The 13,833-nt window shown below is 35.2% G+C and overlaps 1 protein-coding gene across 1 annotated transcript in view; it reads right to left on the reverse strand.

Moving 5' to 3' along the window:
• Window positions 1-4,544: 4,544 nt before the first annotated feature.
• The window catches only part of eya (eya transcriptional coactivator and phosphatase 2), a 289,761-nt gene continuing 280,472 nt past the window's right edge, over window positions 4,545-13,833 (reverse strand). Inside the window, exon 16 of the mRNA XM_067134855.2 lies at window positions 4,545-9,265. Coding sequence (XP_066990956.1) covers window positions 9,185-9,265 — 81 coding nt within the window. The 3' untranslated portion in view covers window positions 4,545-9,184. The remainder of the gene's footprint in view (window positions 9,266-13,833) is intronic.

Consider the following 13,833-nt stretch of genomic DNA (forward strand, 5'->3'; position numbering starts at 1 on the left):
TTGTTTCTTATTTCTATTTTGCCTTGTATGTATATATATATATATATATATATATATATATACATTTTTTTTTTTTTAAGGGGTTACAAGTTGTAGTACTGTATCCCTTCTTAAAACCTGATTGTAAAGGTTCAATGAGAGAAGGGTCATTTAAATATTGCAATACTTGTTCGTTCATAAGTCGTTCTGAAGTTTCAGAAAACTATGGGAGAATAGAGGTTTCTTTGGTACTGGAATGACATTTGTGTGTTTCCAGAGAGATGGAAAGGTAGCAGTTTTAAGACAATAGTTGAAAATGTGTGTCACAGTAGGAAGAATGGAACCCATATTATTATGGATGAAATGTACAGAGATCATCATCATCACCACCACCACCACATACACATACAATTGCCCAGAGGCATCAAGTAGAAAGACCTAAATCAGGCCTCTCCAAAGTCCAAACACAATCAATCAATCAAACTGACAAAATTATATAAAACCCAGCCATAGACGTGCAAGAGAGATTCGGTTTACTCTTCCATCTAGTAGACCTAGAGTAAAACAGAACGTCAAAATTGATGAGCAAGCAGCCAGGTGGTATCAAATTAAAATGCCTACACCTTGTAACTGAGGCATTACAATTATTATTATTAATTACCTTAGCATATCTATACTTCTGTGCCTCTGTAGCTCAGGCGCTCTCACCGCTGGGTTGAGTAATTCAAATTCTGGTCGCTCCATGTGAAATTTGTGCTGGAAAAAGGGGAGGCAGGACAGGATTTTCTTCAGGTACTCCGACTTTCCCTGTCATCTTTCATTCAAGCAACACACTCCAATATCATTTCATGTGTCAGTCATTAATCATTGCCCAAAAAGAGTGCAACATGCTTCGACAGCTGGCACAATTCTATCCTCGCCGCTAAATGGGGTCTAATGACTGAAAACAGGCTGTGAATTTTCATTTTTCATCTATACTTGTATACTAATATATAAAGAGGGACTGTGAGTTTGTTTGTAAAATTCTGCACTGTTTCACCATTTGAAATATATCATAAACCCGGTGAACATAGGCCATGTATCATTCCAAAATATCAAAGGAGTCCCACGGAAACTATGACTGAACAAAAAAATGACACCAATAATAAATATGAATGTTTGTATGTTTGCCTGTCTGCTGCTTTTTTCTTCATGGAAAAACTACTTAATTGTTTTAAGTGCACCATATAGCAAAAGAAAATGTGAAGCAAGTTGGAGGAAAACGTACACCTGCGACCCTTAAAATTGAATATGCTGCCTAAACGTTTAGTTCTACTGAACAATGGAGCGCACCAAGTGTACTTAAAATTCGATTTGCCAGAAAAGAGTTTACCTATATTTTTCTTCGTATATCTTATATTTTTTTGAGAAAAACATGTTTTTCTGTGTTTAAGCAAATGTTCTATTCTTAGTCTGTCTGCCTTGGTTTCTTTCACATAAAAACTACTTGACAGACCAAGCTCACTTAGCAAGCATACAGCTGGAATCTTTGGTGTACATACAGGCTACCTACTATAACACAGTATCTTGTAGCAGACATGAAGGGAAATAAAATGTGAAGTAAGTCACAGAAAAATATGTTGGGGTGCATTTGAGAGAGGATCGTTCCACTCACAGCAAGATGTGTGTTGGGTTGTCTAGATCAGAAAGTGCAGAAATCAGTTCATTTTAATTTCACCTGAAAATGGGATTAAAAATGTAGTTTATTCAGAAGTGTTAAAATAAAAGCAGAAAGTAAGAGGTGTATGTTTGTACAATGAATATACTCCTGCCAACTCCTGGATTCGAGACCATCAAGGCTTATCATGTAGTGAATGGCGTGAAGCAATTAAGATGACAGCAAACATTTCAGCTGTTAGATCGGTACCAGGTAGATCTCAGAACGATTCCCTTTGCAGGCGCTGCCTCAAGGAGATTGAAACTCTTGCGCATGTTCTGGGATCTTGTCCTCATGGTGAACTTTTAAGGAATACGCGTCATCATAACATTCGCTCGTTAATTGCGGCAACGCTAAAAGACCATGGTTTCCAGGTATTTGAAGAGGTTCATGACTTAGTGTACAAGGGAAGCCACAGAAGGATTGACATCATTGCTTTCAAGAATAAGAAGAGAGGTTACATCATCGACCCCACAATTCGCTTTGAAAGCCATAAGTCGGAGCCCTCAGATGTTAACCTAGAGAAAAGGAATATTTACTTACCAACAATTCCTACTACAGGGATAAATACCAGATAGAGGAAATCGACATAGTAGGTCTGATGATTGGAGCAAGGGCCGCTAATTTCTGGAAACAGATGTCTCTGCCAGTTACAGCGTTATAAGAGATTGCCATCATAGCCTTAAGGGGCTCACTGATAATTCTAAGAAATCACTGTTACAATTAGGTTACCTTCAACATTTATCAAGTACATATCTAAAAAAAAAACTGTTATTGCATTAATATTGCTGTTATTTGGTGTTCTGTCAATTGGCAGATCCTTTAAGACTTTTGGAAAACCACATCATATAAAAAGGCAGGTATAGAGTGAATATGTGACATAATGAAAACTGCCCGTCTGAATTGTGACTGACAAATCACAAGGGGGGCCTGTATTTGCAGTGAAAAGTCCGCAAGCCGGAGTTCACACGAGAAACAAATTATGATTACCTCCTTGTTGTGTTTCTCGGGAAAGGCTAAGAGCCATGCAATTTAATAAAGTCTTACTCGTAACATGTACTCTACTTCACCTAGAATTCTGTATACAATGTAATATTCCATAGTGAAGTACAGGTACATCAACTAGTTACAAATATAATTAATTCTTTGTGATTAATTACATAGTTTTAAAGTAAATATCAATTGCTGATGACTACTGGCTGCAAATTTTTTATCAATTTAATTTCACTATTCTTTGTGGGATTTTTGTATGGTAGTAAGTTGCCGGCAAGGGAGCAAGACAGAGAACTACTACAACGTTGCTGGGATTGCACACGCATTAATGTTGGGCTCAAATCTACATAACCACAAAATGCAGATATTCATATGTTCTAGTTCAAGTATGGCCTGGGGATGAGTTTTATTCTGTCTTGGATGTATCATAATACCTATGTGACAAACAATAATCTATCCACCGTTCCCTACAGGAACTTTTAAACTTCCTGTGCCCTTTTTATCTTGCCAGATTTTCATTGGAGTATAATTCTGATGAATGTAGACTGCATCTAAATAAAATATGTGAGGGAAAGTGTTCTTATTCCTCAGAAGATGCATTTTCCTCAAAATCATTATTCTGGCTGTTACTATATCAGCTCTCTCCTTTAAAAATTCTCTCTCATCGTTGCTTTTTTCTCAGAATACTTGAATCCAATAGACTTCAGTATCATCTACAATGAAGCAACTCCCCATTGCAGGTTTATTTCTTTTTGTAAATCAACAAGTAACTTGTTCATTGTTGGATATTCACCCTCTACGCAGTACCTGAGGATTGTTCTTATTACATATTTATCGAATCCGTCGATTGCCTTCGTTACACAGTTTCTTTTGATTCGTTTGCACGGTGATTGAAACGAGATAGAACCAGATGACTCAACACTATCTTTGCCTTCCTTTACAATACGCTGAATGGTTCACGTACTAACTTGACAAGCTTCCGACACACACTTTTGCACTCGCTAAAGGACCATTATTTTCTGCTTCCTTCAAAATATTCATGAACATACTTATTATTTTTCTACGTTTGCTCCTCATCTCCTTCCTTAAGATATTTATTCCAATTATAACATAGACCAACGCCAGTAGAAACGAACAAGTCACATCACATGTTACATACACGCCAATTGAAGAACGCAATAAAACACACGGAGGTAATTACTGATGTGGATACAAAACAATGACAGTACAAAACAAACTTGTGAACCAAGCTCTTTGTAAGACCCACACGCACGCAGCAAGACTACTCGGCAACACAGCAGTTTGTAGAGTGAAGTGAGCATGGAAAATTGCTCAAGCGATTGAGTAGTTCTCAGCACCACCACTAGGTGAACTTTTGTCTGATTGGGCAGTGGCATATTGCCCGCACCCCATTTTCCCTGACAGCATTTAGGCTGCTCGCCGTCAGTGTAGAAAAAGCTATACCAGCATCTTGAATTTCATATGTTTATATTATTCAAAATAATGTGGAAGGTGTTCCTCTGCTTTTAGTTTGAAAAATATAGGTACAATTCAAAATAAAAACATGTATATTCATACAAAACAAGCACCTCCCTATAATATTTTTATAGTTTCTCCAAATTAATTTTGGAAATGTGTAAAAAATGGAGTAATCTTAACTTCAATATAATTTAGTAAACCTCAATAACTGGTTTCTACAAGGATATACCAATTCTAAATGATATACCAATTTAATCAGGAATTGTACATTTCTTTGTGGAATGATATTCTAAAAATGTCAATTTCCTATTTTCTAGGGTTCCAACTCCCCTCAGTAATGGCAGGAGATGAGATTAGGTTTGTGAATACATTATAAAAGAACACATTCTAATACCTACAATGATCTTTATTTTTCAATTATGTCTATTACTAATATACACAAGAATTATTTACTGTACTGTACTTTCGCCCTCCAGCCAAAAGGAACATTACATCTGAATACAATTTACATATTTCTGTCCTCGTTGATGGAAGTGATTTATCTGTCATTATTGTAAACCATACATCATAATTTGTTTAAAAAACCATAGGTGATGTGTTCTATCACCATTCATTCCTTAACAGGAGCAAGAAGCAAATGTATAAAAAATAAACATGCAATTCTATTCATATATAAACCAGGAAAAAAATTCTGCACTGACTTGACTTCAAGTAATTGACCACATATACAGTACTGAAAGTGTGAAAAATATACAGTATTTAAATGTATGAAAGGCTGTATAGTTTTAAAGACACCATTAAGTATTGTAAGAAGCTTGAAAGATGTAAAGCATAGTCAAGTTCTACTCCTTTTGTCAAAGATGTAATACACACTCACCAGCCAAATAAATCTCCAAGGGAATGTCATTGATGTCAACTTACAAACAACTGTTTTCTCACCAAGGGGTAAAATACCTCAATTATGAAAAAAGATTAGTTATTTCATTGCCAAAAAGAAACATGTATATTTTATGTTAATGGGGTGTTGAATAAAATCTTGTGCTGGTGTAGACAATTCCCAACTACAGTAGCAGTGAAAAAATAAGGTGTAAATAGATTTCCTATGTAAGAAGCAATATGTTATCTTTATTCTCCAGCATACTGAATTAATTTATACTATGTGTTGATGTAGAACACATCATTGTTATTAGTTGAAAAGAGAATTAACTGCTATGACAAAAAGAAAGTTCTCTCTTCATCTGTTTATCCTTCAATGAGTATATTTCAAGTAACCATTTCTACAAAAACACACAAAAAAAAAAATATGCAAGTAGAATAATTAGAGCCAGCTCGATCTTCTCACTTCACCTTTCATGTTTCTTTCCTTTTCTTTTTTATTTGGAGACAGTGAGGTGCTGGAATTTGAGAGATTCTTTTACATACCAGTAAATCTACCAACACAAGGTTGACATATTTGATCACCTTCAAATACCACTGCACTGAGCCAGGATGGAACCGAACTACTTGGAGTCAGAAGGCCAGTGCTTCTACCATTTGAGCCACTCAGCCTGGCAATATTTGTAAGAACACTGGGCGAGGTGTTTCAGTTAAAGGAACTTTATATCGGTATAACAGCATGCACATTTATAGATTAGTCCGGTATTTAAAAAAGAAAAATTCAAGGACACATTTTTTAATGTGTTCTTTATCTTTCCAGACTGACTAGTCCTCTATAGCGTAATGGATAGAACTCTTAACTGCCATCCTTGGTAGCCCAAGTTTGACTCCTGGTACTGCCACTGATTTAAGAATGGCAGAGAGCTGGTATACAACTAAAATGGTACATGCAGCTCACCTCCATTGAGCGTGTGCCTGAAATAAGCTGCACCACCTTAGGAAGAGGACACGAGCTTACAATTTTAAGACTGGCTAAGCAAGCTTCAGAACAATTAAAGCAATAAGACTTTCCTTTGCTATGAATTGCCAATAATTTAATAAAAAGGACTTTTACTTTCAATTCTAAATAGAAAGTTGGAGTTACACTGGTTTCCTTCCCATTATTTTACTTTCTACTAGAAAGTAACGTTTCCTAAATTATACCAAAATGCTTCTCTGTTTCCAGATCATAAAGAAGGTTATCAAAGTATCCAGGGATTAAATGAGAGTTTACAGACAGAAACTTTTTTTGTAACAAAAGGCCTCAAACATGACTTACCGACATATTCTTTCTTTTTCTTTGCTTCCCTGCAAGGTACAAATTTAACAAAACAATATGTGCAGGGCAAATATTGTGATAAAAATTGTTATAATAAGAACAGAATTGCATATTTTTCTCAATGTTAATTGCATGTGATCCTGAATGTACAAATGCAGAAGTATTGAATAATTACTAAAATAACAAGTTTCAAGGGAGGCAAGAAACTAGACTGCACTGGTAACCACATTATTTTCTTATTTTTTTTCTTTGCATGTGTTGAACACAGTTGTCTGAAAACACGCTCCATCTCATCTCTTCATAGCAATGATTGAATTTGTGTCAAATGACTTCAAAGACAAAACTATTTTGTTCGGTACAATACTGAACTGGTCATGGAAAGTAGTGTGGAATAAATGATTACAAAAAATGAATAGATATTCCTCCTATTAAAAGTTTATATTCATCATTTTAACATGGAATATTAGATGAATTTTTAATAACGCTGTTTACTACAAATCTTGAAAAATATGTCCACACAGCAACGAAATCAACTGGAAATCAAATTTTCAATAGCCCAATATGAGGTAAACTGGGATAGACTAGAACTGGCATTTGGGATCATAAATTCTACCCATGTCTCTTATTCCTCTTATAAGAATCAAGAATGTAGGGTTCCAGTTCATTCTGTTAGGACTACTTGGAGACTATTTTTGTCATTGATAGAAAGACTGACAACTAACCATTAATTATATGACAGTAAAGCTACTCAAAATTAACCACAGAAATGGATGTGGACAGTAGGCTTCCACTTCCATATGTTTTAGAGAAGGCAGGAGCTGATAGAAGTCTGGGATATTTCATCCCCTTTAAGCCTACTCAAACTGACAAATAACTGAACATTTCTCTGAACATTTCTCCTTGCCATCATTACAGAAAAATATATCTTATGAGAACATTGACCATGTAAGCTATGGAAAATTGCCTTGAAATGTATTTTTATATAAATCAAAATTCAATATCTCAGATGTCTAGAAATGTCAACTTTTTCTGAAATGAACATAAATTTCCTCAAATTAATTTACAAAATTATGTAAATGAACAGGGAAACATGCTATGCCCAAAATTTTCAAGCAAAGCAAAAGTTAAATTCAGTATTATGATCATTTAAGAAAGAAACAAATTTCACGATGTTGTTTTAATTGTATTACTCAAAATTAGTTTGTAATATTCTTCAAACTGGAAAAGGCTTCTTTATCTATTGGTATTGTGTCTTGTCAGTTTATGTTTTTTAAATTATATTGTTGATATAACTTGTGGGAAATACAGAATTATAAACATACTGTAAATTCTTAGTTAGGTTTGAAATAATTTTTGTTGTACATCAGTATTCTTTCCCATATTCTGTATATTCTTTGAAGTGTTATTGTAATGTTAATAGAGAATTAGAGAGTGGCTTCGTAGACTGAAAAAAATATAAGAAACCCAGTAAAACCAGTGACAGTGATTGTGAACATAATAGACTAACAAACTCAAATTTTAAAAATTCTCACAAATTATAATGGTGGCTGCAATGGTGATCTCTGCTCAGAACAATTCATTTACCTCAAATGTTCCATTTTCACTCCAGAACTATACCTACTTTCCAGAACCAGTATTCTACAAACTGGAAAAGGCTTCTTTATCTATCAGTAGCCAGTCCTTGATCTGTACAAGACTTAAATAAAACCTGCCTACTTTGATAACTGAAGCCTGATGCAGAGGTTACAATAAGCTTTACTGAAGTAGCAAATTGCATCAAGCAAAATAAATAAAATCTAGATGTAAGAAATCAGATACATACCAACTGAACAGTGAATTGTATAATTATGTATATGCAGACATACTTTCATTTACTTTTAAAACAATTTTCAAAAAAAATAAAAATTAACTCAAATAATTTCTTCTTATGAATAAATCAATCTCTAGCAAACAACAAATTTATCACATTACTTTGAATCTTATATTTGTATTTCCTCTTTTATTATGAAAAGTCATTTTAGACAAATTCAAACAATTCTTTGATATAAATTTAAATAATATTCTATACTGATTCTGGTAAAAATGGACGTAAAGCAAAATGAAGACAGTAAATTGCCAGGATGAGAAATGCAATAGACAGATCCAGACAGTAAATATTTCAGACTAAGCCAACATCTATATAGAATAGTATAGCCATCAAAGTTATTCTTCTTTTGTGTCCTTTGCAAGAGTAACAAAATGCAATGCAATATGTTTATATTTCTGGCTAATAACATTGCTGAAAAAGCGATAGTTACATCCCTGAACCTCAACATGATTACTGGATAATGGTCCCAGTTCCCGCCAACTTTTACAAGTACAAGCTAAGTTGAACAACCAGTTTACCCTTTCTCCAGCTATTTTAAAATTCCACCTTCCTCATGTACTGAAATTTATATCTTTTGGTGACAATAATGAAATCTCTTATGTTTTACTAGTTCAAACAGCAAAACCAGATGGTCTGACTGTACTATTCTAATACTGATGACAGCATAGGTTGATATATTTACCGTCTTGTTTTTCTTTTTCCTGTGTGAGTCTACTATGACATTCATACAGGTCAGTTGCTTTCGTACATATTTCCTTTTCACGTTTACTTTTCATACATTAAGAGTTTTCATATTATATAATGTTCCAACTCAGAATCAGACATTCTTTAAACTCGAATGACCTTTATACCTCTGTTATCGACGAACTCATTCACGCACTCACACTTATCAAACACGGATCACAGGTTAAACTTCAACAGATTGTTTGTCAGATACCATCTTCTGACTCTTCCTCTCTTGTTGGAGATTTGCACATCATAAGAAGCCCATGTCCAGTGCGTTATAGAGAGCAATTGTATCGCTGTGACTCTGAATCCTCCAGAATGGGAAGTTGAGCTGAAACATTGAGAACAACACTTAAGGATACTGAAAACTTTTATAAATCTAATGAATTTAAATGGACCATGGGTTGAACAAGCAAAGGTTGTAAGTAGTAGTAGTAGTAGGAGGAGGAGGAGGAGGAGCAGCAGCAGCGCTAGCACCACAAGGAGACACATGAAATGTCACCCCATTTGTTTTACGAATTACACATTTATCTTGGACAATGGTGGCAGAGAATTGATACAGAAGTAATATAACTTGAAAGCTTTCCAGTCTGTAAAACACACTAGATCAAAATATATAACACTATAACACACCTGTAAAAAACACACACACACTATTAAACAAAGAATAACATGTTTTGTTCTACAAGAACATCCTCAGATTCTATTAAATCACTTTAAATCATGTGTATATATGTACAATATTGTTTACGTTGTACAAAAGAGTCAATGATTATGAATTGGTGATGATATGAGCAAACAATGAATGTATTTGTCCTCTATTGTAACTTTAGTAGCTTATGGACATTTTTCTCTACTTATCTTAGCTGCTGTCCTTTACCTTCAGCAACTGTGTTTGAACTGACATCATTTCTTTACCTCTGGTCTTGGTAGCTAAGTAGTGGGGTGAAATTCTGTTTCATGAAGAGGGGGTAATGCGAATGTTTGCGCATCGACTCTGTACGTTGGAGAGGGGATGGGGGTGCTCCTGCTTCACCTTATAATGTATTTTCAGTGTATTAGAAAGTAAATAGAAGCAAATGATTTTGATGAAATAAAAGTAAGGAATTGAATTAAGGAGTATCTTCTAAGACATTATTTTTATTGATAGATCTAACACATAATGAGAATGCCAGGAGAGAGAATACCAAAGAGAACATTCATGGATACAGAGACTGCAAAAAGGCCTAAGGAATGGTCTAGGATGAGATGGAGGAGCTCTGTTGTGGACTGTATTGCAAATAGAGGAGTCAATAACAATAAAGTACTAGAAGAAGAGTGGTGGAAAGATCGAGTGAGGTGGAGGGCTTTGGTACACTACCCTACCCAAAGAGAATCTGGAAAAGGGAATGGATGATGAAGAAGAAGTGATCTAACCTGCTAAAACGTCTTGACAGGCGAAGATGCCACGTAAATTCAGAGAAATGACTACAAATAAGAATATCCTAACTCACATTACAGACATTTAAGTCAGAGTAATCTCCTGTGGGATTCATTAAACGCTAATGCAAAATGTGTAAAATAATGTTCTGTAGGCAATAACTTTGTTCCATGCATAGGTGAAGGGAAGTGTGGTAGGAGGGGAGGGGGTGAATATTGTGGGCATTAACTCTGTTCATTGGAGAGGGGAGTGTTGCTTCTTCATTTATAATGTATTTTTGTTTATTAGGTAGTAAATATATGTTAATGATTTTGATGAAATGAAGTAATGAATTGGAATTAACCATAGCTTGTATGACCTTATTTGTAGTAATAAATAATAACCTAATAAAACATCTTGATTGGTGAAGAAGCTGCATAAATTCAGAGAATTTACTACAGATAAGAATATCCTAACTCACATTCCAGACATTTAAGTCAGAGTAGCCTCCTGTGGGATTCATTAAGCGCTAAAGCAAAAAATGTACAGCTAGTCAGAAAATTAATTTAGTAGGACAAAGAGGGGTGAATTTTTAAAATGCATGTGGTCATTTAGCATTTTTGCTATGTACATTTCAATAGCCTCTTTAATAGTCAACTATTTACTTTTATTTTCAATGTGTAAGATTTTTAAATCTGTGCCGATGTCTGTGAAATGATGTTAGGTGCCGTATATGTATTCTCTGAAGGCTGAATGCAGATTGTATCTAACTGCATTTTTGTGTTCATTGTATCTAGTATGGAATTTACATTTGGTCTGGCCTATACATGTGGTGTTGCAGTTTGGTTCTTAACATCTTAGTTCATAAACTCCTAACTTTGAGAAATTGTCTTTTTGTTGAGGATGAATTTGCTGACATGTTTTTGCAGTTTGTTGTAAAGGCTTCTTTTAGACCTTGTTTTTTGAACATGTTCGCTATCTTCGGTCAACTGTGTGGAATCCAACTACCACCTTCTAACTCCCATCAAACTGCTTGGTATTCATATTACAGACAATCTAAAATGGAATAAGCATGTGGAAGTGAGATATAAGGCATACAAAGCACTAGGTTTTGTCTGTAGATGTCTCCGGAGGAAGAAGTAAAGCCCTATGAACGACTTATATTTCCCTGGTGTGGCCCAAACTACACTATCGTCTTCCTTCTTGACACCCAACAACAACGGAAAATATGAGAAAACTAGAAGGTGTCCAGTGCCAAGCAGAACATATAATTAAAAAAACACATCCCTCTAAACACAGCCAGGTCATTGCCACCGATGAACTCTTTATGCAAACAAATTGACGTAGCCTTCCTTAAAAAATCCTTGAAACAACACACACCTCTCCCCTTTCCACCGCCTGCAGGAGAGGCCAAGGTGTCACTCTTGCCCCGCCCTGCCAGAACAACCTCGTATTTAAATGGAGTTTACGCATGGTGTGCTCGTCTCTGGAATCTTCTACCATCTGAAGTAAAACTGCTTCCTCTTCCTCACTTCCTCCATGCAGTAAAAGAAATGTAGAAATGTATATGTAAATAAAAACCCATATGTGATGTATACATAACTTGTATAAATTGGAATTTCAAGAATGATGTGTGCAAGCACAGTTGAATGTGTGGGTGTGGGAGTGGTTGTGAATGAGTGTGTATACAGGAGTATGACTGGGTCTTCTTACTGTAATATGTGTAGTATAAATCAAGATACCGTAAGTATTATTCTAAGAGTACAGTGTTTGGAGTGTAAATTTGTCAATTTAAAATGGTCTATACATATGTAAATATTCAGTAGAGTTTATGTAAACAAACATGTGGGGATGGAGGCACTTCCTTTGGATAATAAATTAATAATAATAATAATAATAATAATAATAATAAATAAGGCATCTCCGAAGACCTTAAAAAGTAGTTAGTGGGACGTAAAACAAATAACATTATTATTATTAATAATAAATAATAGATACTGTATGGAGGAGACTAGGATGGATAGTAATAGACTCACAAAAATGTTATTCAAAGTTATAAATTCCCAAAACAGGAGAATAAAGTGGCTGGAGGAAACAGGAGGAGACCTGAATAAATTGAACATCGGGGAAGACGACGTGAAAAATCGCACAGTCTTCAGGACCTCAGTAAATAAACATACATTTGTGGTCAAAACTAGCAGCAAGACTGGTACAAAGTGGTGAGAAGAATGGAAGAGGCAACAGAGCGAGTTCATGAAGATTTTGGAAGAACAGGAAGGTGAAAGTCATCAAGCCAATGAACAAGTTCCAACACGCTCTATGAATGGGCATAACAAAACAAGAACAACAATAATAATAATGTGTTCTTGTTTACATAGTTTAGAACAATGTATTCTTTTCTTTCATATGCGATGGAAAAATATCCATAGTGGATAACATGTTCCATATTTCAGCCATTTTACATCACGACTTCATGAAGAGGCACTCTTAACAGTGATATTGAGTCTCAGATATAAACCTTCTGATATCACATGGCATAACTCCATGATGACGGCCTGGGTTGTCCTGCAATTTCAAGTTTCCTGTGGTACACCTTTTCTTTGAGGGAACTCCACAAAGTCACATGAGTTAATGTCCAGGCAAGGAGGAGAGCCACTTTCGGTCATACTTGTACCTTCACGACATTCAAAAAATCTGTTTGACATTGCATGAAGGCTATAAGTTCTGAGTAAGTGTTTGAACACGCTCCAACTTGCATTAACCACTATGTTTGCACTGGTAGACCTCTTGCTACGAGTCTCAGAAGATAATGGTTTCACAACATGGTTAAGTAGCATTCACTAGTTACACTGGTATGTAAGAAAAAAGGACTTATGATTCTATAACTAGACACTGCAACCCACACATTCACTTTTCTCCCACAAGTTTCTTGCATTGCTTCATTCAGAATCAAATGTTTTGTTTATTTACAATGCCATTCAAAGGAATGTAGACTTCAAACCTTATCTCTTAGTGTTGGTTTATACACCAATGCCATCTTTTAAGGGAAAATAGTTAAGATTGGAATGAGTTATCTGCTGCACAGTTCGGCGTGAAATTCCCAACTCAACACTGGCTCTTCTTGACTTACTTAGACTTTAAGTCAGAGCCACATGCATGAATTCAATGTTTGCTGAGTGTAAACAGTAACATCATAAGCCTTCTTCTTCTCCAACACAGACCCATCACATTCAAAATGGCAAGATGATCTGTGTATTGTCTGGGGGACAGAGGGCCAATTATGTACCAAAGTGATCTCCATGTCACTGTAACCTGCCGAAAGCATAAAAGATGTATCTTTCTTATGGTTGGATATTACAAGAAAATAGCTCAGGGCAAAAAGTTTCTATACTCTTTTCCAATACAGTGAAAATAAAGGGAATACCAATGTTGAAAGTTGTCCAAGAGCTGGTAAATAACTATAGATTGTAAAGAGAGTTGCCATGAAGATTGTTCCAGCA

The sequence above is a fragment of the Anabrus simplex genome, chromosome 1 (genome assembly GCF_040414725.1).
Source record: "Anabrus simplex isolate iqAnaSimp1 chromosome 1, ASM4041472v1, whole genome shotgun sequence".
Taxonomy (NCBI): Eukaryota; Metazoa; Arthropoda; class Insecta; order Orthoptera; family Tettigoniidae; genus Anabrus; species Anabrus simplex.